General features: G+C 35.5%; 1 protein-coding gene across 2 annotated transcripts in view; it reads right to left on the bottom strand.

Annotated features, from left to right (window-relative positions):
• Positions 1-24,441, bottom strand: part of KCNH8 (potassium voltage-gated channel subfamily H member 8) — a 173,195-nt gene that overhangs the window by 34,453 nt on the left and 114,301 nt on the right. For both annotated transcript variants that reach the window (XM_088164006.1, XM_014883348.2), the window contains exons 8-10: positions 8,501-8,698; positions 4,349-4,548; positions 2,358-2,607 (exon numbers count right to left, since the gene is read on the bottom strand). In XM_088164006.1, coding sequence (XP_088020132.1) covers positions 2,358-2,607; positions 4,349-4,548; positions 8,501-8,698 — 648 coding nt within the window. The remainder of the gene's footprint in view (positions 1-2,357; positions 2,608-4,348; positions 4,549-8,500; positions 8,699-24,441) is intronic.

Genomic DNA, 24,441 nt, shown 5'->3' with positions numbered 1-24,441 from the left:
TCTTACATTATATGAAGCAAAGGGCTGGCAATGTTAATTTATTGCTAGCTGTTAATGTGGAAAAAGGAAAGAATATTTCAAATATACCAAAACTGATCCTTAAAACATCTTCATTAGAATCTTTTTAGATATACGAAATGTATTAGTATCAATACTGCATAAACATTTTGGTAAAAATGTTAGATTTTTATTTGATTGCAGTTAAAATTTTGAAGTAATTTCAGGCTTAAAGATACTACAACTGATCTGGTAGAGCTAGTATGTTTCTTTTTCAAATTAAAATCATGCAGCAAAGGCTTTAGGTAGTAACCTGAAATTTTATGTAGAATTAACGAAGTGATTAAATGCTTCTACCTTGAATGTCAACATTTGTTACATAACAGAATCATTTCAGCTATTCTTAGTAGCTCTTTTCTTTTTTCTTTAATTGGATAATAAGCTTATTTATACATGTTTCTCACAGACGCATCTGTTTTTCAATAAATCAAGGACATGCAGTAGAAGTTATAAATGTTCTCATTATGGATATATTAAAAATAACATTGTTAATATTTTAAACAAATCAAAGATATATGCTCAAACAATGCATAACTCATATTAAAACATATTGTCTCATAAAATATATCCTAACCATCATTATTAAAGTAATAGTCTCTAGAGGAAGGAAAGATGTATTTAATGAGAGCATTCCACTGAGTTGTTGCTGCAGTGCTTGTTAGTGAGAAAGGTTCAGTAAACAAAAACTAATCCACTAGAATTAGAATCAGGACAGAGTTATAAAATATTGTGGGAACTGCAAGTAACTCAGCATTGTCAGGGAAAAAACTGCTGTCTTGGATTTACATGACATCAGTAACACAATTTCTCATAGGGACCTACATGTTTGATGCATTTACCTTCTGCTGGTGTTAATTAGGTTTAAATGATGAAGCTCCCATTCACTGTAACTAAACATTATTTCATTGTGTTATGTTTATGTTTTCTGCATTATGATTTTAATAACTTCTCTCAGAAATCCACCAGTCTCTTTCTTATTGTTTTGATTGTCACCATTACACAATGATGCCTTAATTAACATTTTCAGAAGTGCCTGAAGGTGGAATCGTTAATGAAATCATAATTCCAATGGAAGTACCTCTTGAACTTTTTCTGGCTTTTAGCTTATGTTTTATTATAAGTCCTATTTTATATCTTTGATCTCTGTGATCCAATGAAATCAAGAGATTCTTAAACTTCCTCAAAACGAACAAGTGATGGAGTGATGTGGACTGTCAATCTAATAGAATGAAAGAGTTCTGAAACAAGTAGGACCTGTATCACATTTATATTCTAAAAAAAAGACCAATCAAATGCATTCTAGCAAAAAAAAGGAAATTCAATTACAGGAGACCAGAAGCTGGCATTATCAGCAGTCTAGTGTAATCCCACGAAACAGGAAGGAAAGCAAAAAAGGAAATGTTCTTTTTAACTCTGTTTTATAAGAATATTAAAAGTTATTAGAAAGAAGAATGCATTTAAGTCTAAAGAGCTATTAAAACCATAATAAAATAATTATCTACTTTTAGAATAAAATTGTATATTTTATTTTGCTGAAAAGCTTCATAAACATTAACCAAGACAGGTCTAATCATCCTTTAGCTGAAGATAAAGAGAATTTCTTTGGTAGGCCTTAGATTGAGGCAAATTACAGAAATTTATGGGTACAGATGCTTAAACCTCAATGAGTAAAAACATTAATCTTGCAAACAACAACTAAAAATTTATTAGAACAGAATTTCTGGCCTTTCTTAGTTCCAACATACTCAGATGACTGCAGACAGCATCAGTTAGCATGAAGCAGCTTGGGGGAGCAGAGCCAATAATGTTTGTTTTAAACCACACGGCGTTTCTGCAAAGGGTGTTTGTAGGCAAGTGCCAAAGTAGGCTCTTAATGCTTTCTTTCATTTGGAGCATTAGTGGGAGCATTGCCTGGTCACTAATTTTCATGAAATATTTAAGAACTGATGACCAATGTTCTTTGAGCTGTCAATATCCATCACCAAATACAGCAGAAAGCAGCAATTTGTGTCAAAAGCCTGCAAGTACCTCTTTACATGAAAAGAAGAGAGAATAGATATAGGGAAACCAAAAGTGAAATATTGCACAGCTAACAATCTGGCAATTGAAAGTTCCTTAGATCAAAATATAAGGAAGTTTAAACTTAAAAAAAATAAAAAAGGAGTGTACATAGAATAGGTATTGAAGATTAAAATTAAACAAATTCTTTCTCATCAAATAATTAGCCACCCATTAGTAATGAAGGTTCTCCTAAACTGGGGGACAATCCTTCCTCTTTGAGTCTATGACTGTGGACGTACCAAGGATTGCCAGCACAGTGCTGTCCTTCAGGACTTCCATGGAACCTGAGCACACAAAGTAGATCGCTTGCAGGGCATCTCCCTGCCGGAGCAGGTATTCCCCAGGAGCACAGAAGGAGGTTTTGATGTGCAGAGACAGAGACCTGAGGCAACCACGACTGGCACACTCGAAAAGGGAGAGCTGCAAAATCTCCTTGTTCAAGTGCATGGTGATGTCTGAACGCAGCTCATCTGGGAAGTCTTTTAAAAGCTGTCCAAAAGAAGGAAACCAATGATGAAAAAGAGAAAAATGGAACAATTATTTGTTTCCACTTTTGCAGAAGTGGCCTGATGTAGTTGTGCTGCACATGTCATGCTGTTGTAAATACTTCCCTTTGATTTTTCTTATCCCCTTGGTGAGACATGTTATTTTAAGAAATTTTAATACTGATGAATTCCAGGAAAAACATGAATAAATATATAGCTTTTACTACTGAAAAAAACTCCCAAAAAGCCTGACCAAAAGAAAAAAAAACACACACACAAAAAAAAAAAAGGCAGGAAGAAAAGATCAATAACACCATTTGTACAAATTCCCTCTAATGCACAATTTAAGTTTGTCCAAGTTCTTCTCTGTGATAGAATACAGTAGGCTGCTCAAGTATAGCATTGTATACAGTGACATATACAATGAAAACAGAGAATTTATAAAATTCGTCAATATGCAATATCACTTCTGTAGTAAAACCGCTGGAAAAGGAATAAAAAAAAAATACCCGCATTGAATGTGGTTTTGTTCTTGTTGCTATTTTCATTGTTTAATAATGCAACTGGACACTGAAGGAGGGGTGGGAAAGGAATGGAGACAAGGTGCATATTCAATGGAAGAACCTATGGAAACTGGAAGACCATGAGGTCTCATTTTTTCCTCTCAAGCTGCAAGCCCACAAATACAGTTTTGTTTGTAGTTTAAGGGGATGTGGCATCTGAACAGTGCAATCAGCCAATGCTTGACCAGGGTGGGCTCTGACGAGGAGTTTTATCTATAGGAGGGCAATAATGAAAGACTGATGGTCTCTCCAGGAGCTGTGGTTGTAGTACAGCAGTCACTCACTTTCAGTGTGACTAAAGGTACAGAAGGTACAAAAGCTGAAGGTGATCATTAGACATGTCTAGGAAAGCTTTGACATCTAAGTCATTTTTGTACCTTTGTAAATCTTACTAAGCTCCTTCTGTTGCCAAGGTGCTGTTGAAAATCCCATTCTTTGTGCCGTGCACAGCACAAAAAGAATTTATTGGGAAAAGAATGTTCCAACCCCCAAATCTTTTTGCTTATTTCCACATTATCTTTAGAGACCACTGAGTTTTATAACACAGATAACAAGAAACCTGAAGGGAGTGCTCCATTCAAATAACACTCCAGCAGAGAGAAGCCATTATTTCTCCTGCAGTACAGTAACACATAACCTGGATAAGTAATTTAAAACAAGGGAGCACAGACACCACCAGAAATCTGTCTCTTGATTTCTCTCTCAAGTTACATTCTGCAATATTTTAAAATGTAGTGATATAAATAACATAAAAATTCAGGATAAATCACTTGTTTACAGTATTGCAATAAATAAGATGAAGGAAGAAGGAAAGAGCATCATAGTCCCTCCTTTAAAAAGGACCTAAAATCCCCATGTAGATATTTTGTTTAGTGAAAGACAGAGCTACTCATTATAGCATTTCTGCTGGTATCATCTAAAAGGTTTCTGATGAATGCCTTTCAGCATTTGAGAATCATGGAGGACTGAATTTTACTACATTATCTGATGTTTTAAACCCACTTTTTCAATTGTGTATCCTCTTCCTGGGATAATCCAGGTTTATTTTTAGGCATGGTTTTCTTTGGTATGTAACTTCACACAAAACACAGAATCACAAAAGAAAAATTACCCCCCTCCTTGAATCATAGTCATAGTTCATAGTCAAAACAATCAAAAACAAATCCTCCCTCATTTGGTTACCTCGTTGGAATCAATTCCATTATTGACAGACCACGTGGTTTGGAAATATTCAAGCATCCTTTGCTTTAGCTGCTGTGGCAGGTGATGGACCCGTATAAAGTCCTTCAAATCCTTTGTTCTTGTGTGATAAAGGGACCATCTGGAGTACATCCTCTGAATTATGGCAGTCACATTGCCAAACACCAAGGCGTGCATCAGAGCTAGGAAGTATAGAAATTACATGCAATGTGATTTGTTGATCAATAATTCTTAACACAGGAAATAACAGCATCTTCACAGAGTGAAAATTTCCTGAGAGATATAAGAAAGCCTTTGAATATAAGACTCCTTGAGTAATGGTATATTAATACTATGGTATTAATATGATTATTCATTCCTGGTATTTGAGACACTGCAAGTCACTGTCATGGGACAGGGTAGAACAACATTTTATTCTGTCTAGCCAGGGTACCTAACAAAATAATTAAGTCCACAGTCTAAGAGGAAAGGAAAATAGAACATAGAATGGTTTGGGTTGGAAGGAACCTTAAAGTTCATCTAGTTCCAATCATCCTGCTATGGGCAGGGATGCCTTTCAATTGACCAGGTAGCTCAAAGCCTCATCCAGCCTTGAACACTTCCAGGAATAAGGCATCCACAACTTCTCTGAGCAACATCTTCCTGTGCCTCACCACCCTCATAGTAAAGAATTTCTCCCAATATCTATGCTAAATTTCAGTTTGAATCATTCCCACTTGTCCTGTCTTTGTGAAAAGCATGGGAAGGAACACATGTAGGCAGGCATATTCAGAAAATAATGAGATACTAATATTCAGTATGAAAACTAGACTCAAATGGTCAGTGGGAAATCACACAGAATGTAATAGATTTCAGAGAACTCATAAACAAAAACAGTTACTAATAGAGACCATGTGTAGCGGAACAAGCTTGTAAATAACAGCTAAAAATGTATCATATTCTGGGGGAGATATTTTTTTAAAAGTCAGAAAAAAGCCCCATTGTAAAGCAGAAATTCACGTTAAAAGAAACATTCGAAGAGACAATCTGATTTCTTATGTTGCTTGACAGGGTCAAATATGGTTAAAATCGTTCTGACATCCTGGAGTTTGTCTGCAATTAGTTATTGGATTAGGAATAAAAAGAACAGAAGCAAAATTGAAGAAATATTTACAGATATAGGTCATTTGGGTTTGTATGTCCAGAAATGTGTTTTCTTATTTGAATTGGAAAAATCACTGCTAAATTATCTGTCATGCAATATTGATTTGATGTATAGAATATACACATCTACAAATTGTGTATTAAAAAAATACTAAAAATCTTGATTATATCTCTAAAGGGACATCTCTCTATAGTGCTTGTAAGAAAGCAGACAGACTTTTCAGAGTGACAACAGAATTGGTTTATAAACAAGACAAACAAGCTGTTGACCTTGTACATCACTTTACGGTAGTCCAATGTGAGAAGAGACAAGGGGGAGCAGGAGGAGGAAGGGATGCACTTTTAAATGGTAGAAAGAGTTAGAAAATTCTGTAGTTTGGAGTGTTAGAAAACTTTTACAGGCTGAGAAAAATGGTAAGGAGCTAGTAACAATATCTATGCCCTTATTATGAAGGGAGTGCAAAAAACAGATAAAGAACTGCAGTGTAGAAATAGCAGGAAAAAAAGGGATTATGGATGTAGTAAGAACAGTAAGCCTAACTGGAAATTTATTTCTAAAAATAATCAGCTACTTCAACTAGGTGTTGTCCATGATGGTGCAGTGAATAGCTAAGTCATTGATGTTAGAAGCTAGAGCAACAAAATGAGAGGGACTGGTGTAATACAGGATATTATATTAGAAATATGACAGCTAGGTCTGAAACAATTCAGCCAAACACAGATAAATAGGTTAAAGAAATAGTTTAACCTCTTTAAGGATGCAATAATCAGTTTAAACAGGGGGAGGGATAAGGCATGAGGTAGTGTATGAATGAGAATTTAATACTCACATGAGAACTAAGTCCCTCATCAGACTCCAAGGTTAGGAGCTGGACAGTGGAGATCTCACTGATGTTGTTAGAGGCACAAATATCATCTAGAATCTTATTATTATGGTAGAATCTGTCGTTGCCTATATACATTGGAAGGCAACTGCTTCACATAATGACAAGCTATTCTTGGCTGTGACAGGCATTCAAATTCTTTATCAAATAATCAAACCGCTTACCCTACTTTCTGTAAGAAATCTATTATGCTTCTGTCTAAACTCAAGTAGGGCAAGTTCAAAACTTCTAGGAACTGTATTTCAGAAAGAGGCCTTTATTTTAATAGATATTTTAAATAACATTTTAGTTGCTTAGGGAAGAGAGGAACACCTCCTATCCCAGATAGGACTGGAGCTGCTACAGTGGGCCTCCAATCTCTTAAATACAAAAATACATATTCTTTGCTGAAAGAACCTGGAGATTACAAGACAGAACATAATATGATCACCTGCTGGTGGGCAGATCTGACTAATATTTTACAGATGCTGGATATCCTAGGAATTTTGGTTACATTTTAATAAGTAAATTTTCTTTCCAGCTTTAGGAAGACATACTGTATTGAACAACATCTTTTATCTTCAGAATATGACTTGTTAAAAATGTAAATTTCAAATTTATGCAAAATAAAAATTAATGCGGAGAGCCCAGTAAATATTAAAAAGGTATTCTATATGCTATTTACTTGTTAAGTTTACACTTTTTTTCTGTCTTCAACTTTTTTGAGATTTAAGTAAATTTACTTAATTTTTCCACTTCGTAGTGTCACACATAAAAGAGATACAGAAAAACTACTGATAAATTTACTCTCTGTGTCCATTACACCTGAAATTTCATAAACTAATGGCTTAGTCAAAAAGTCTGAAAAACTTACACCAATTTTCTCAGAACATCAGTTTCCATTAGGGAATTCTAAAATTAAATATCAGCCAAAACTATGCACTAAAACAGGTTTTAAGAAATGAAGAGGTTTAATGCCCTTGGGCATACAGATTGGCACTTTATGCCTAACGGAGTTTTCTAAGACAGGCTCACCAATCTTCACAGCATCATTCTAACTCCTTCCAGTTTCCTTGATTTTCCTCAGTAGTATCTAAAATATAATTCCTTAATAAAATACCTGCAGATCAGCCTGCTCTGCCTTTTTTTATCTGGGCATATCTTGTTCACTGGACCCTCACAGGTATAAAGCCATTCTCCTTCCTGCTTGCCTATAAGCATCTTCAAATTTCGATCATCAGTTCCCTCTTAATCCACTCAGATGACTAATTCTTCACAATTTATTCAATTTATACAAGCATACTACAAGAAATATAAGTGAAATTTTAATAACTGAACTCAATAAATATATAGGATGCTGCTATATTCTACTTTATTATATTTATGAAAACTGTCATATTAAAGTGAATTAAATATTCATCACTGCCTTACACAGGAGATCTCTTGATTTCTTGATAGAAATGAAAACTCCTTCCTTCATTCCAAGATTTTAGGTAGTAAAAGCCCCAAAGAACAGAGACCACAGTGTATTTTAAAACTATAATTTTATGCAATCGCCAAAAGAAATTAATGAACTGTTTGCATTTTGTGACATTGTCAAAAACAAAATTATATCATTCTTGGATGATTACTTACATTATTTCCTCTCATTTTCAGGAATGAGGAAAATGAAAATATTTCATTGAACAATTCTTTTACCACATAATGTTGCAAACATATAGTTTACGGGTAAATCATGTTCCCTGGCTTTCAAGTGTCAAATTTCCAATTTATTGTTGCCCAGGAGAATTTATCCTGCAAAACTGACACCCAGGGCTTTACTGACTAGCCCCAGAGAAATATCTACTAGTATTTCCAGAACAACTAAGCCAGCAGAAAGAGAAAGAGAGGACACTGTCTTTCATCACCATAAGAAAACAAAAGGTTAGAAATATGTCTGCCTATGAGAGTTTATCTAGGGTAAACCAAACAAAGTTTTTTTCTTCTTTTGCCATTTTAAATCGAATTTATTAAGCTTTCCTCTGTGTTTGTTTGGGATTTCTTTTAAGAAACTTAGCAAAATTTCAGCTTTTATTTGACTTTTTCCTACTCCTTGAAAATGTGTTACATGACACTGAATTGTACCTACCCCCAATCAGCATTGTGCAAATGGAGAAGATCTTTTCAGCATCAGTATTGGCCGAAACATTTCCAAAGCCAACACTGGTGAGGCTGCTGAGGGTGAAATACAGGGCAGCTATATAGGCACTTCTGATTGATGGGCCTCCTAGAGTATTATTCTCATAATAAGGAGATTCAATTCGTTTTCCTAGCTCATGAAGCCAACCTGCAAAACAAAGCATAAAAAGAGTTACTTTTAAGTAATACTGACACCACCATGAAAATTGTATATTATACTAAAAAAACAAGTTCTAGAAGCCCCCACAAATCTGCTTAAAAGACATTATCTTCTTCATACAATTCCAAGAATAAAAAGAACATTAAACTGTTGGAATTTATGCAGCACATTAAGTATTGTCTCTGGGGTATTTGTTTTTATATACAATTTCTTATGATAAGAATTGCAATTCTGCATTGAAATCAAGTGGTTTTGAATTGCATATTACAGGTCTAATTAGATAATTTATGAGATCCATTAAGTCACTAAAAAGAAAAAAAATCTTCACCTAATAGCACTGCAGCAACAATGCAACATCATTCGATTCTTTCCATTAATTAATGCTTGGAAAGCTTTTTGACATTCTAAGACTAAATCATTATAATAGTAATTACATATTCAGAGCTTTTCACATGTTTCTTTTTACAGTAGAAAAGATTCAAAGAACTAAACATAACTTACAAACCAGAATTAATTTTCAAAACATGCTTCAGTAAGTATTTTCTAAATTGTTCATTTAATCTTTCCTTTCATCTTGATAAACGAGTCTGTGTGTGCCAGAGATAGCAGAATTAGCTACTCTCTCAGATATTTGAAAAAAACAACAAAACAACTCCCAAGCAACAATGCAGGAAAAAAATATGCAGCTGAAAAACACAACCTGAATGAATTACATAAACACAATGCTTCACAAAAATCAAGATTGAGGAAAAAAGAAGCATAGAAATCTATTTGTGTGCCCAGTTTTGCCTGTTAAACAGCTTGCTTGGGAGATTGGGAATCTTTCTTGGGTATACAGGGAGAACTGCCAAAAGAAAATAATCCTGACAGATTTTTATCTTTTTATGGCAGAGTTTTATTTTTAGAAAAATTGTTGGGGGTCCGCCTTTTGTAAGCTGGGACCTGACAGACTGAATCACCTCCTGAAGGTTATTCTCTCTCCATTTCAGTCAGAATCCATTTTGATGAATCCAAATATGAACTGGGGGAAATTTTATTGCACAGAATGCCTGCAAAAGTAGGGGGTAGATTTAAAGTGAATGTCTCAGCTCTTCCAATTCAGTTGGGAAAAGTCTGTAGGAATTTAGCACCTAGAGTGGACCTGCTGAACCATGGCTGCTCCCATGCTCAGCTCCATGCTTTCTGCCATGCTGTCCTCCAGAGAAAGCTCAGCTGAAGGGTTGGGTAATGGCAGAGTAAGGTCTGGCCATGACCCTGATGATCCACTCTGTGCAGGACAGGGAATTTGATCAAAAACATAAATAAAAGAAATCTGCATTGTCATACGACGGCAGTACTGAGTAGGATGTTTTACCTTGCCAACAGACAAGAAAGCATATGAAAATCTCCTTGATTTTGCCTGGATAGATAGTATTAATCAAGTGGGATTATTTTATATTTGTGGCTCCCAGCTATTTAAAATGAAAGTAGAGAAAACCAGGAAAAACAAAAAAAGAAGCCTAGCTGAGTTAATACCAGTCCTCTATGCACTACTGTTTTTCTGAGATTACACTACATTTCCCCAACAGCAGCATGGTCCTTTGTAAGGCAGATTTAATTCCTATAGTAGGGAACTAAATCACAAATATTAAAGAACATAGAATAAAAACCTAAGAAAATCTCTAGCAGAGAGGAGACAAAATTTGAAAAAGTCCATCTAAACCTCATGTAAAGTAATACAATCATAAGGTTCAGGATCAGCTCAAGATCGTTTCAGGTGCAAAACTGAAACAAATAAGTTATTTTAAAGAACTGTAACTGATATGCTTTTTAGGAGAAAATCTCCTGCCTTCGAGTGTTCTAAAAGCCACTTATTCTCAGCCGGTATATTTCCATTTTTCTCACTTTTCATGCATTTCCATTGCTATCCAGGAAAGGTGGATGACTCCATTCTTTAACTGAGAGATATATGTGAATTGGTTTCTCCTTTACAACTCACTCAATCCTACTGAAACATCATGGTTCCTAAAGAATTCATACTGCTAGTAAAACTAAGGTACAAAAATAAATGTCTACATTGTGCCAATCAGTAGAAGTCTCTATAATATTTCTACAAAAATTCTACTACCAAAATACCAATACAATAATTTTACAATTTCTAGCAAACATTTCTGGCCAAGATACTAGTATTTGAGATGAGCTTGGTATTCAGTGTCTAGATCTGTTGTATAACTGAAGGTCAGACAAATCATTCCCTCAGTAAGATATATGGCTTATCACTGAGCTTAAACAGTAGCAGTTAGCTACTGCTAACTGCTAGCAATTCTTAACAATTGCTATAATAATGCCCATGTAAAGAAAATCTATAAAGTAAATTTATTTAGAGATTTATACTTGGAAGAGAAAATGTATGTCTGAAAAGGAAAACCCCAAAAATACATTCCTCTGACTTGTAGATAAGACCGTGTTTACAGTTTCTCATTTCTATTTTGGTTGGCAGAGATTATCCTAATCATGAACTTTTGAAAAAATTATATAAAGTGATGTTTCAACCACAGTATATAAAATGCTGCAACACCTTCCAGATCAACTGTACTTCTCATATTTACTGATAGTGCTGCATTTTTAATTTTTTTTATCAGTTTCAGGACAGAGGCAAGATACTGTTGGGTGTAAATACTTTCATCAGCCAATGGAAATAGTCACGAGGTAGCATCACTGATTAATGCCTTTTCCTTTTCAGTTCCTGTAGGTAACAGCCCTCAGCAGATTCTCTGGCAAACTCAAGTAATTAATTTCTGCCCTCAGGGAAGAAGAGAAAAAAAAAATACCTCATAGTCAGAGGGAGCTTCCTAGAATTTAGCATTATGAACCTTGTCTGGTTCAGAATTAGCATCGTCTAGGTACAGCTCTGACTTTGAAAACATTTAAAAGCACCAATTAGCATAATTAAGAGGAAGGCCTTTCAAAGGGAAAAAGAGCACTTAAGTAATCAAGTCCCCTTGGAAAAGTCAATAGGAATTGGATATCTAGCTCCATTAGGCTACTTTGAAAATTGCTGTAAGAATCTATATTGAGTTTCATTTACTTATATCTGGGAAGTGCTCAAGTATCAGCAGAAGCCTAAAAAAGCATTTAAACCTCCATAGATGACATAGTTTTTAACTGGATGTAAACCACATTATTTCATTTACTAGGCATCCAGAAAATCACTCCTTCCTCTGACCTGGTTCTTTCTCTGCACTGAGATGTACAATACTCCTTATAATTCGCAGCTTCATTCTTTACTACTACTTAGATTCTCTTTTATGCCAGACACTTAACATACCAAAATACTGTCTGGTACTTCAAAAACTTAGAAATTAGTTGCATTTTCTAATGCATTAATTAACTATAGCACTTATTTTAAAAATAAGAGAAACATTTTCTTTTCCAGTTAAAAAATCGACCAAAAGTCTCGGTTTATTCTGCAGTGCAGTGTCAGGAAGAATAAAGAGGTATGGATAAGGAGTGCCTCTTAGAGCATCCCTGAATGTCTGAAAGCAGTAGCTGTGATGATGCTAAAAGAGAAAATTATGAGACAAAGGCTGAGCTTCTCTCAGCTATGATTCCACATCAAATTTAGCGACTTCATGTATTCCTAGGGGAAACGTGAAGGTAGAAAAGCCTATCTGCTCTCACATAATCACTTTTTTGGATGTTTAAACAGTATTTAAACCTCATTCAGGGCCAGACCATACTTGGCCCTTTCATGCTAGTGAGGAGAGAGAGTAAGCAATACGATGCTGATAGCAGAGAAAGAGAATATGTGGTGAGAAATGCTAGTGTTAACTAAAGGACGCTGTGGATTGTCTTTAGTGAGGATTATCATTAAGGAGTATGTCTGAGCTGAGTTTTGTTTTTCTGACTCAGCTGAAAAGAAATAATAATAGAAAAATGTCCTGAACTGGAGCACATGCAGCCTTCTGATATAAATCAGTTTCAACACAGAAGTCGCTATCTTTTGACTACTGATGTGTGTTGCAGTGACCAGTTTAGGGTCTTTAAGGAGAAGATAGAAATTATACAAGAGAAATTAGATCCTTCATCACTGGAACACATTTTTAAATTAAAATCACTGTGTAGCCTGAGAGCTGTGTTGGTTCCTACTGCAGTAGTCCCTGATCACTGCTGATAGCTCCTAATTTCAGATCTAGAGCCAGGCAGCCAGGAGCTGTAGGTTTGCATCACACAGCAGCAGTCTCTGATCTACAAATAGATATCTCAGGTTTCAATTTTAAATGGGAAAAAAATGTTCCAAGCTACTACTGATCTCAATCTCTCAGTTGTATCTATCTTTATATTTTTCGTATTAACCTCCACAAAATAAACCTTAAGTCAGAACAATTGCTAAGAGAGAGCAAGTAGGTGAATTTCCTTCTTTTTAGATAAAAGCACCTGTGATTACAGTTTTTGTGATTTTAGATGTCCAAATCAACTGTCTGTGTGGCTTCTTCAGAATTTATCATAGTTAAAGTCATTTGAGGAGGAGAGGTCAGAGCTAATGTATTGGAGACAGTATAATGAATACATTTTACCATATCAAACTCTAATTATCATTCATTACTCATTAAAAACATAAGTTTCGCTTTTAAAATTGCTTCCAAGGAATTTTGAACCGTTACTCTCTAGATGTTGCTGACAGATTTAATACATTCAGAATCTAAAGGTGTATAAGAAAATGAAATAATTTTACTTCTTGTGTGTATGACTGCATTATTGAATAATCATTGCTTCTCTTCACATGGTGATTACTCAGGTTCTTCAGAACAGCTTCAAAGCCTTTTTAATCCCTGTCTAGCCAAAATGTCTTTGACATGTGAAACTTTTCCCTGCTAAAAAATTTGTAGTTTTCCCCCAGACTATTAATAGATCAAACAGCACCATTCCTACTATTTCACCCTGTGGAATATTGCTGTTACTCTTTCATTGTCACAAAACCTGATCATTTGTTTACAGTTTTGATTTATGGTGGAGCTTTGCCTGTCATGTTAGGGGAGGCTCCCAAGTACCAGAGCAGATGGTTTTAGAATTAAAGCACCCCAGAGATGACAAGAGCAACCATACCTTCAACCACTGCTTCTGGAGGACTGTAAATGTGCCAGATCTTATTGCACTGGGCCAATACCTCCCCCCTCCACTTTCCCCCTTCTCTCCCCCACCCCTCACAAAAAAAAAAAAAAAAGTACAAGACACAGTCCTGAACATGTGACACACCTTCTGGTTCTGAGAGTTTGAATGCACAGCTCCAGCACCTGTGCTCAATAGCAGAATTACACACTAGTAAAACACAGGACATTAATTTATGCTCTTTTCAAAATGAAGACAATAAATAAGCATTATCTGTGTAAGAGGAAACCAGAGGTGTGTCTATATGATATGTCAACAAGTGCAGGGTACAAAGGAACAGCTCTGGCCAAGAAGCTTATATTTCAAGAAAATTAGCTGGTATTCAAGATAAGTAAAAGTTAATTAGCAATGTCTGAAATTTAAACTAGAATGATTTCAATATTAGTGCAACAGACATAACCACAATGACTGCAGGAGAATCAGGAACAATTAGCATTAATCTAGTTCCCTTGATCTTTATTCTGCTAACACACTTTTCTGTAAAGAGTAGATGCCTAAAATGAGAAAGAAAACAAATATGATAAAGACAATAGGATATTCTCAAGTACTGAGACTGCTTAAAATAATTTATTCAAAATACCTCTTATTTTAGCTCTATAAAATATGGTCCTTACCAGAGTATATTCTTGATTATGATGAATTTAATGATTTTTCTTCCTTAAACTAGAAAGACATAACATGGGTATGAATGATACTGGTAGTGTTGCAGGAGTGAAGGAACACCTACTGCAGTACTCAGATTTTGTGAAGGGAAATTTTTGTCATGAGGTAGAAAAGAAACAGGTTTACCTTGGACTATGTGAAATACAGTTTTATCTCAACTGCCTGTGAATTTAGTCCTTGTGGTGGAGGTGCTCTCAAGGCTGCCCTGTGTGGCCCCAGGAGCAGAGCCCAGACACCAGCGGTGCTGACTTGGAGCTGCCGAGCATGCAGCAAGGATGGGGATTAGTGCTTTGGATCAGTGCAAGGCAGGGGTGTCTGCCCTCCACAGATCATAGCATTGCCTTTCCCTCACATTTGAAACCCATCATCTCCATACTTTTAAATCTAATTTTAGTATTTTCCCCCGTTTTTCTATGTTAAGGTCATAATCCCTGGTAACTTTCTGGTGCATTGGTTGCATCAGCTAACCCAGGTAACGAAGGGCTACCTATGATAAATTTGTACAAGCAGATTATACTTAACCTCTGAGTAGATTTTCAAGTGCCAAAATGTGAGACATGTGGATATTACTTTAATGGAAACTACATAATATTTTCTATATCCATTTATAAACGTTTATATACATTTACTTGACGAATGTGCACATTAAAGACAATAAGAAGAAAACAAAAAACACCTCAAAACCCCCTTTAATGTGTAATCAAAGAGGAGAAAAAGAACCCCTTTGTATCAAGTACTCTATGCCTCTTTCTATTCAGCAGATAAAATTTTCAGAGGGGAGAGGACAAATTTCATAAGAAGATTTCATGCTTCTGATCTCAGATGTTCATCTCTTTAAAGTCTAATCCATAAACAAAAATAGAGTCTTCTTTCATGTAAGTGCTGTGTTTATATGTCATTTAAACATCCTTGTGAAAATATTGGCAGCATATTTTTGGGGAGTTTGCAAACAATGGAAATTACAAAAATTGAATATTTTAAAAGTACAAGTTAAATAGTTGAGAATTTCAAAACCACATCATTCTCAGAAAGAAACTGTGGTGAGACATCTCTCCAAAATTATAGATGAGGATCCACCAGTAGCAACTTTGAGGATCATTGTCATACTAGAATTCAGGGGAACACTAAGAATGGATAGATTCAATAAATATGCCATTTGAATTCCATTGCAGAGAAACTGGATAGAATTTTTATTATATCACTTCCCAAATTAGCACATGGAGTGAGCATGGTCATAAGCCAAAATCCAGGGCACAAACACACTCTTAATTAAGCTGACAATTCAGGCCCTTGCATCTACATTTAAAAAAACGTATTTGTTGTATTTAAATATTATTATTTTAAAATAATTATTAATTATTTATTAAATTATTATTATTATTATTATTATTATTATTATTATTATTATTATTATTATTATTATTATTATTATTATTATTATTTAAAAATCAGGGTTTGAACATATATCAGATGAAATTGTAGTCTTCAGCCAGACTTTGGGAATTTTGCCACTGAGTTTTGAGCATCTGTAACATCATCCATAGAAATTTTGAACTTGGACACAATACAGTCAGAAGAGAAAAACAAAGATGAAAATTAAAGTTTCCTGTATTGCCCATGAGGCTTGGACATTGCAGATGCACAAATCTCTGTAGTCAAAGGCAGATAGGTGACATGAATACCTTCAGATCTGGTTCCTTTTGAATGCCTGCCTTACTCTTTGCAGATATAAAAATCTGCCTTCTCAAGATCCTTAGGGAAAGTTTTTCACTATCTATAGACATACATTGAGACAGATATTTTCAAAATATTTTCAGAACCCATAGAGCCTTCCAAACTAAATGCATACTCCTTGTTGGGTTAGAGCATTTTTAGATACAAGCTTAATATCTGTCAGGTCTACTAAAAGTTAATTTCAGTTGAAAGGTGCATTCTTTTATGAGGCTAACTAATACTCTCTGTAAATAAATTGGCTGTTGTATTTCTAATTGAATGCATACTTAGAAAGTAGCATAAAAAAAATTACATTTTGGAGAGCTTTAACTCATCTAACTTGACGAAGTCATAACAAGATACTGACCCATTGTTATCACTGAAAATGAAGCTTTCATGGTGAAATAAATATTCAATGAACTGAGTAGTTTCAGTACGAAGAGGAGGTCAATCAGGGAATTAAAAAAGGAAAAAAAAATCTAAGATCTAATTGCAATGTTCCTTATAGCAAGAAAAACACAGCTGAGCCCACAGAAGTGCTGAAAACCTGAAAATTTGGCATTAATCATCTGATAAAACTCAACTCTAAATTGAAAGTATCACTAATTTGAATAAAAAACTAACATTTCTCTTTTCTCGTGGTAAAATTGATGCCACCTTCGAGATATGGACATAACTTCCTTGTAGGAAGTAATTTCTTGTCCTCACCAAGGTGTGGTCTGTTAAATAATTTACATTTTCATTTTGGGTAGCCATAAGTGCAAGGAGAGATACTTCCTATGGGAAGCTTGCAATCCACCCCTGTGAAGGCACCATAAGAATTATACTGCCATTTCCAAAGCCTCTGGTTGATCACTCCTGGGCACGTTCATGGCTTAAAAATAGTAGAGCAGAAGGACTGATATTAAATATTTGCAATGACAGCATTTTATTAGAAAACAGTGTTGGAAAGCTATATTTTAAAATATTTAGTTAACAACAAGTTAGAATGGTCTAACTAACCTAGTGCAAAATGCTACATAAACACTCTACAAAACACCATGTACATGAATTACCAACAGCTTCACACATTTCGAGCCCTGCACATTTCTAGACAGAGTCTAACTATAGTTGATGCATTGAATCTTAAAATTTCTAGACCATGTCCTGTCTTCTTTTGTCTGCAAAATAAAGTTTTTGTGCTTTTACCTTTTCTCCTACTGTGAGAAATCCCTGAGAAACAGCCCAGATTAAGTTTCACAGTCAGAGCCCTAGATGCTGCTTAAAGTTGGTAGATAATTCCTGTGAATTAGCTATTTACATTTCTTCTCCATTTCTTCACGTGGCAAAATATTGTCTTTCTGGAGAAGTTACTTTATTCCTACAAGTAGAGTTTATTCTGGTGAGAGAAGAAAGAAAGGAGTGGTGCTGTGGGGAGATATCCCTTTGGGCAGAGCTCCAAGACGTTCTCCAAAAATCCAGCTAATGCTCTGCAGGAGCACAGAGGTCATCACTCCATAAGGCCCTGGGTGAGTTTTCCCTCTCATGCCTACACTGCCTTGCTGCCTCACAGTGCTGCAGATTGCATCTCTGGGACATGCAGCTGGCATCCTGTGGATGGCTAAACAAAGCAGATAGATCTGTTTCTCATATTTATGAGGAAGACTCCAATATTCCTCCGTACCAGTCGCACAGTATAATGTAATAAGGATTCCCCTTACAGGACAGATACATTTATTCCAAGGTACAGACCTGTCTACATTACATATAAGAGCTATGTATAAGGATTTTAAGAGCTCACTCAGCAGACCTGAAATGAACTCATTCCTCTTGATATTTTATGATAGTTCTCTAAACATTTAGACTTACTGTTGCAAAGAAGCTCCAGTGTACATGGTCAGTGCACCTGCATTCCTGCAGAACTAGGTCATAACTTCCTTCAGCCTCATTTATCAAAGAGTCAGTAAATTTAGAAAAGGAATGTTCTTGAAACTCTTCTCTGTGATAAGCTAGTATAGCTCTTATCAACAGTAATTTGTCAGATGGCTGTGTTTGAATATGTGGGAGATTTAAATCCCTCTTGCTTTCACAAGTCAGCAGTTTACTCTCTTCCCCACACCACTGAATCACAGAATCACAAAATCAGCTAGATTGGAAAATACCTTGAAGACCATCAGGTCCAAAGAAATTACAAGATGGGGAAATTTTCAGTATCAACTTTCTGTGACAGTAGCAGACAGTACATGCAAAGCACTTAATATAGCTATTTTTATTATTTTTTTAAATTTTTACTAGGAATAGTTTACAAACAGCTCCACACTTGGAGTGAAGAAAAACACCTTTTCATTTTTCAAAAAATTATCTTTTTTCTCCCCAGTATAATTTTCTAGGGTTCTTCCACTAAAAAAATTTAGTAGCATAAGTAAATTAACTACTTTTTTGGTAATACAGTATAATGTTCATTCAACTTTTAGATTACAGCTAAACCATCCCAATCTAAATGTATATGTAATTTGAGAAATAAAATTGTAAGGCCATAATCAGGAGTATATAAATCATGTGAATATCATCTTCTTTAAGGAAATGCTCACAGTGTCACTTCAGAAAGAGTTTCAGTATTTAACATTACTGTTCTTTAGGCAAACTGGCTGTTACTGTCCTTTTCCAGGCTATTAAATGCCTTGCAGCTAAGTTTGGAATTAGACAGGTCTGTGCTGGTCGTCCATTCAGTGCAAAGAGCATGTCCATCTATGCCCTCTTTGCTTCCCTGTGCTCCATCACTCTGTACCCATCTGGTAGAGCTTTTCTTGTCTTATATTTAGGCTGTAATATCCTCTTGGGCAAGAGCAGCCTCTTTATCCTGTGTTAATTCAGCAATGGAGACAAGAGGGCCTTGACCCATAAGTAGCATCCCAGGTGTTCCTGCAATAAAATTTATGGTAATGTTTTTTTTTTAATGGTGTCAGCTAAAGAGTTAGAAACCTGTTTTGCAGCTCTTTGTGTTTGGAGTCCAAGTCATGCCAAAAAGGTTTTAAGCTACTACAGGCAGGCTATTCATGCCTTTTAAAAGAAATAAGCACTCTCCTCCATAAGCAATATAGATGACTTTAAAATGAAACCTTTATTATCATATTATGCTAAAATCTCTCTCACAACAAAGCCTTGAAGAATGTAAGTTTTAAAGTTGTTAGCAAAACTTTCTAAATGTGCACAGCATGGCATAGTTGGTAAATCAATCTCGTCTCTACCCTGCTGCTCTCACCTGCTCAGGTTTCACCATCAGAGAAATACAGAATAATGTCTTTCAGTTCTTATGTCAATTTATCAGTCCTAAGACTTAATATATTAAAGTTCTGACTCAGAATCGGCAAATAAATTCTCATGGAGGCAAGGACAGTGATAATCAATATTTTAAAATCTTTGTTTAAAAAAGTATTGTTTATTTGCAAGAGCAAGATATTAAGAGGACTGTATTTTTTAAAAAATCAGTGCTATAGGCTACATATATTTTATATTTTCATACTGTCTAACTGCCAGCAATCTGCAAGAGTAGAGCTGTTTAGTTCCAGATTCTACTTTTTAAATCTGAGTAATGCAAGAAGTGGTCCCTGACAGGTGGTACCTTCCCCTCTCCTGCCATCTTCCCAACTCCAGAAACCAAGCCACCTTTCAGCACCGACTGCCTGTTCAAATGCAGTCTCCCAGCTTGGCAAAACAGGGGCAGAAGCCTCAGTGTAGAAACTGTTTCCTGTTGTAGGTCTAACTGCAAATGGAAGCCTAATTGCAGAATAGCAATAAAACCATGCTAATTTCCATCTGACTGGCCTGCATAATCACCCAGGAGATGATAACAAGAGTATGAAGTTCAGTTTGGGTCAGTACAGGCTGCTGCAGTCTACATGACATCCATTTCTCCTTGTCTCCTGTGTTAATACCATCCATGCTGGTTAGATAACAGCTAAGTGTGTTAACCCTCATTCCAATCCTCTCCTTGCTTGCTCCACAGATTTTACAGCATTGTCTAAATATTCTTCTCTGTGTTCTTATCTAAGGAGCCACTGAGCTGTACAGGGACCTGCCTCTGACAGGCAGCAGTATGATAAATGGCATTAGCACTTTATTTGCTCTTGCTTTGTCTTAGTTTTTTATTTCTTGATTCTGCAACATAAGTAATATTTTTCAATTCGTTTTCTATTTTGTGCCAGTTGAATCAAGGAAGTTTATGTTTAGATCCAAACATATTTGGCTTTTGTGAGGGGGAGATCAACAACAGGGGATGTTTTCCTCTAGATTATATCTAAAGATAATGAAAAATCCCAAGAATTTGAAGTGTAATAAAGGCTTGATTTAAAGAAAGAATGAAAAGTAAAGAAGAAAGGTGGTGTCTTAATGGAACAGCACACTAGATTTTTAAAGTTGATGCAGTTCTGAAATAACACATCTGTGTCTGCAGACACGACAGGTCTTTTTGAAGTGTGTGACATAAGGGAATCCTAAGCATTAACATTTTTATCTCCACCTCTCTTAAACCTGACAATGAAAAACAATTTAAAATAATTAGGTATAATTACTTTTACAGAATGTGGCTTGTGTAAAACTTTACATGCTGAAGAATTCATTGACATGCTCTCACAGCTTCACATTGGCTTATTTGGCTTAAAACAGTTACTAGGTAACTTTAGCACTGTCACCTGAAAGTACAAATTGAACAGAAATCTTTTCCAGGGTTTAGGAAAATGGAAAAGAGGCTGGAAAGAAAAGACTCTTGAATAATTTCTTTATTTCTGTACAGAAATTATTTTGTATTCTGGCAGCAGAAAACCTTTCTTTTATCAAGCACCTGCTCTGGTAAAGGGCAGAGAAAAAAGGATAAATAAATAGAAAATAGGAATATATGCAAAGGACATCTCTAGATTAAAAATTTAAGGCATGCTTGTGCTACAAAAGAAAAGCTATTTTAGTCATTTTGGGATGTCTTTGGAAAGCAACATGGCATTCTAGCACCCTAGGATTTCTACCTGTGATGAGGCTGAAAGGCAGTCCAATCACCTATTGAAGCAGCTGCTGGAAAGATTTCAAAACACATAGTAAAGGCTTTGTGGGTTTAAACTGGATTGAAAAATTATAGTTTGAAAAGCCAAGCCATGAGCTTTAAAACAGAAGTAGAATTTTCTAAGAAGTCCTAACAGAACTTCCTGTTACACCAATGTGTAAGAGACATCGATGTTTCAGCAAACTGTACAGGGCTCTCAGAGGAGGGTAGTGTAACCCTAGAACAAGTTACCCAACCAAGGTTTTCAGGACTTGGATACAGCAAACTGTGTTTCACCTGATTTACTGCATGTGATAGTCCAGGTTCAACTATCTGTCTGGTTTAAATAAACTCCAGAGGCAATCTGCAGCCAAGAGTTCTGCAGTTCCACATACAGCAGTTAAGGGTTAAAGACTCTGATGCAACTTCAAATTGATTTAACAGAGTTTCTATGCACAATATTTTCAATTTTCAATAGGTTATGCTCTCTGGTGTTCCCATTACAGAACCATGTGGAAAGAGCCTGTTGTTATTTTACTCCTTGGGACTATCTCCTCTTCTGGGGTGTTTACTAGGCAGATTTTCCCCCTACGTGTGACAATTTCAGGTTGCAGAAATTGGTCCAGATACAGCTTTTCCACTGAGATAAAAACGGCTTTGTAGAATTATTAAATGATACCTAGGTAATCTGTGGTTCAATGCAGCAGAACACTTTGTCAAATCTCAGGGGCTTCGTCCACACGTCAGATTTTTACCTTTGACTTAAAAAGTATCCAAATTTTTTTTTTACTGCTTATAAAATCTTGAAAATGTATTAACAACTATATAAAAAATTCACACTCCATTTAATAAGCTACTTTCATGCCTGTTTTTTTCTGGGCATCAAATCCAATGGGGTATCTCAGTCCTGGGGTATTTGGTGATTGCTTAAAATGGTTCAATCAGAAAGCAAAGTATGGTGTGTAAAGGAAAATACAGTTTAATCAAGGAACTGAGCCTGTAGGAAGGAACAGCAGGGAAGACTTACTAAGGCCTAGAGCAGCTAAAATACAAATTGATGTTAATCTAAATGCAAAGGGAATGCTTCAATTCAGCTCAATAAATGATATTTTAGTTTCACACACCTGCACCTCAAAAACATTGGTTTGGGTTTACAAATAGAAAATTGAATAATTTCCACAAACTTAATTTCTATGAATATTTTTAAATATAAATTTATATTTTAAATCTAGGCAAGGTCTAGTATACACTGGTCTGAAATGAGGGATTTTAATAACAAAAACCTGTTGTAGAAAGTATATTGATACATATATATTGGTTTATATTTATTTATATAATATGTATTTAGCATACAAAACAGGCAAAAAAAAAAAACAGGGCCAGAGTTTCAGATAAGCCTTTCCAAGACCTTAATTTGTAAGTGTAGGTCTTTGCCATGTGCAGACATGTTTCCACACATGCTTCCCACATATGTTCTGGTGATTACAGTTTTGCACATAAAACTCCCTTGCAGCAGTTAAATTTCTGTGTCCAATCTAACAGACTGACAGATACAGAAAATACTATGTGCCACTGCTTTTATTGTACTAAAGATAATGAATAGCTATGTTTATCTGCAAATAGGTTTTCTTCAAAAACCAGATGAGCTTTCTCTAATTTCTTTTTCAAAAGTCTAACCCAATTAGAGAAAAGTTTTCTTCAGTTAATATTTCACATCACAAGCATCTCCAAATTTGGCCTCATATATAGCATGTTACATCAGAATTATTTTCGCCATTCAGGTAAGATATCCAGCAGACTTTAAATCTGGGTTGTTTTGAAATACAAAGTGCATTGATTCTCATTTCTTCTTGATTTTAATGATTTTATCTGTATTTTTTCTAACAAGACTAGATATTGTGAACCTCAAACAATTCATGGAAAATTTACACATGTGTACAATAAAAGCATTACTTTCACAGTGGAGTAAAGCTTTTAAGAATTAAAAAAAGGCAATAAAATTATTTAAAAGCATGCCAATGTTAGATATACTCCTGGGATTAAGATTTTCTGTTTGAATTGCTTCAGACTGTTTCATCATTATGTAATGCTTCAGAATTTTGGTATGTCCCTGTCTTTTTCAAAGTGTGTGCAATGTAATAAGTAGTGTTTGTAGTCATTTGTAAGATGAATACTTTGAAAAGTTTCATAGCTTCAAAGTGATCATCTTGTTTTGGTTGTCTAGTTTATTCCTATTTATTATTTCTGTATGACACTCCAGGGGCTAATTATTTTACGTAGTGCTGGAAAAAACCACCCAAACGAGTTGGCTGAGTCTCTCAGATATTGATATCCCAAAATACTTCACAAGAGTCGTAACCATCAACCATTTCCTTCAAATATTAATTAGAAGTGAATTTTCAGCCCTGCTTTCCACAAAAAAATCCCCAAAACAACAACAAAAGAACCCCACAACAAAAAAACTAGACAGGTGAGTATACAGATATTTCTATTCAACACAACAATAGACCTTCAATACAGATACCCCAGGTGAAGAGAGCATTAAAATTTATTTTACTAAATTGAAGATATCAGCACTCCTGCATGATATAGGTATATTTTAATTTTTTTTTCTTAAAGATGCCTCTTCAAAACCAGAAAGGACCATAGTTCCAGAGGAACAAGTTCTGTTATTACTAATGACAAAAAATGAAGAAAACCGATAATCGAGAACATAATTAAGCAGACTGGAAGAGAAATTAAAATCAAATATTCAGGTAGAGAGATGACAGACTGAAGTGAACAATTGATCACTGCTAGTGAATGATGTGCTGTGCAGTGTAGTCAGCATAATGTTCTTTCTTGTTCTGCACAAGGATCCATAAATCTACATGTGTCAGTTCAAACCTGATGGATGCGTGTTTGGAGCAGTGAAACCAGACCAATATTTTACAGCAGAGCACTGTTCCCTTGGCTGAGATCCTTGGAAATGTACAAGTACTCTTTCTGGCACTGGAGAGGATTCACTTAGTTCTTACAGTGCCACAAAATAAACTGAACTGCTGTTCCCACCTCAGCTGAGCAGGGCGTGCTGGGCACCTGTGCTGAACCTTGCCATCTGCCAGCCAGCACGAGAGCAGGTGCCAGCTGCAGCCTTTCCCAAGACTCCAGCTGGGGTTCATGAGTGCTAGCTCTTCATCAGCTGAGCAGTTGTTGA

This window comes from Sturnus vulgaris, chromosome 1 (assembly GCF_052056855.1).
Source record: "Sturnus vulgaris isolate bStuVul1 chromosome 1, bStuVul1.hap1, whole genome shotgun sequence".
Classification (NCBI taxonomy): Eukaryota; Metazoa; Chordata; class Aves; order Passeriformes; family Sturnidae; genus Sturnus; species Sturnus vulgaris.
The sequence above is the reverse complement of the archived record's forward strand: the minus strand, read 5'-3'. Positions and strand labels throughout refer to the sequence as shown.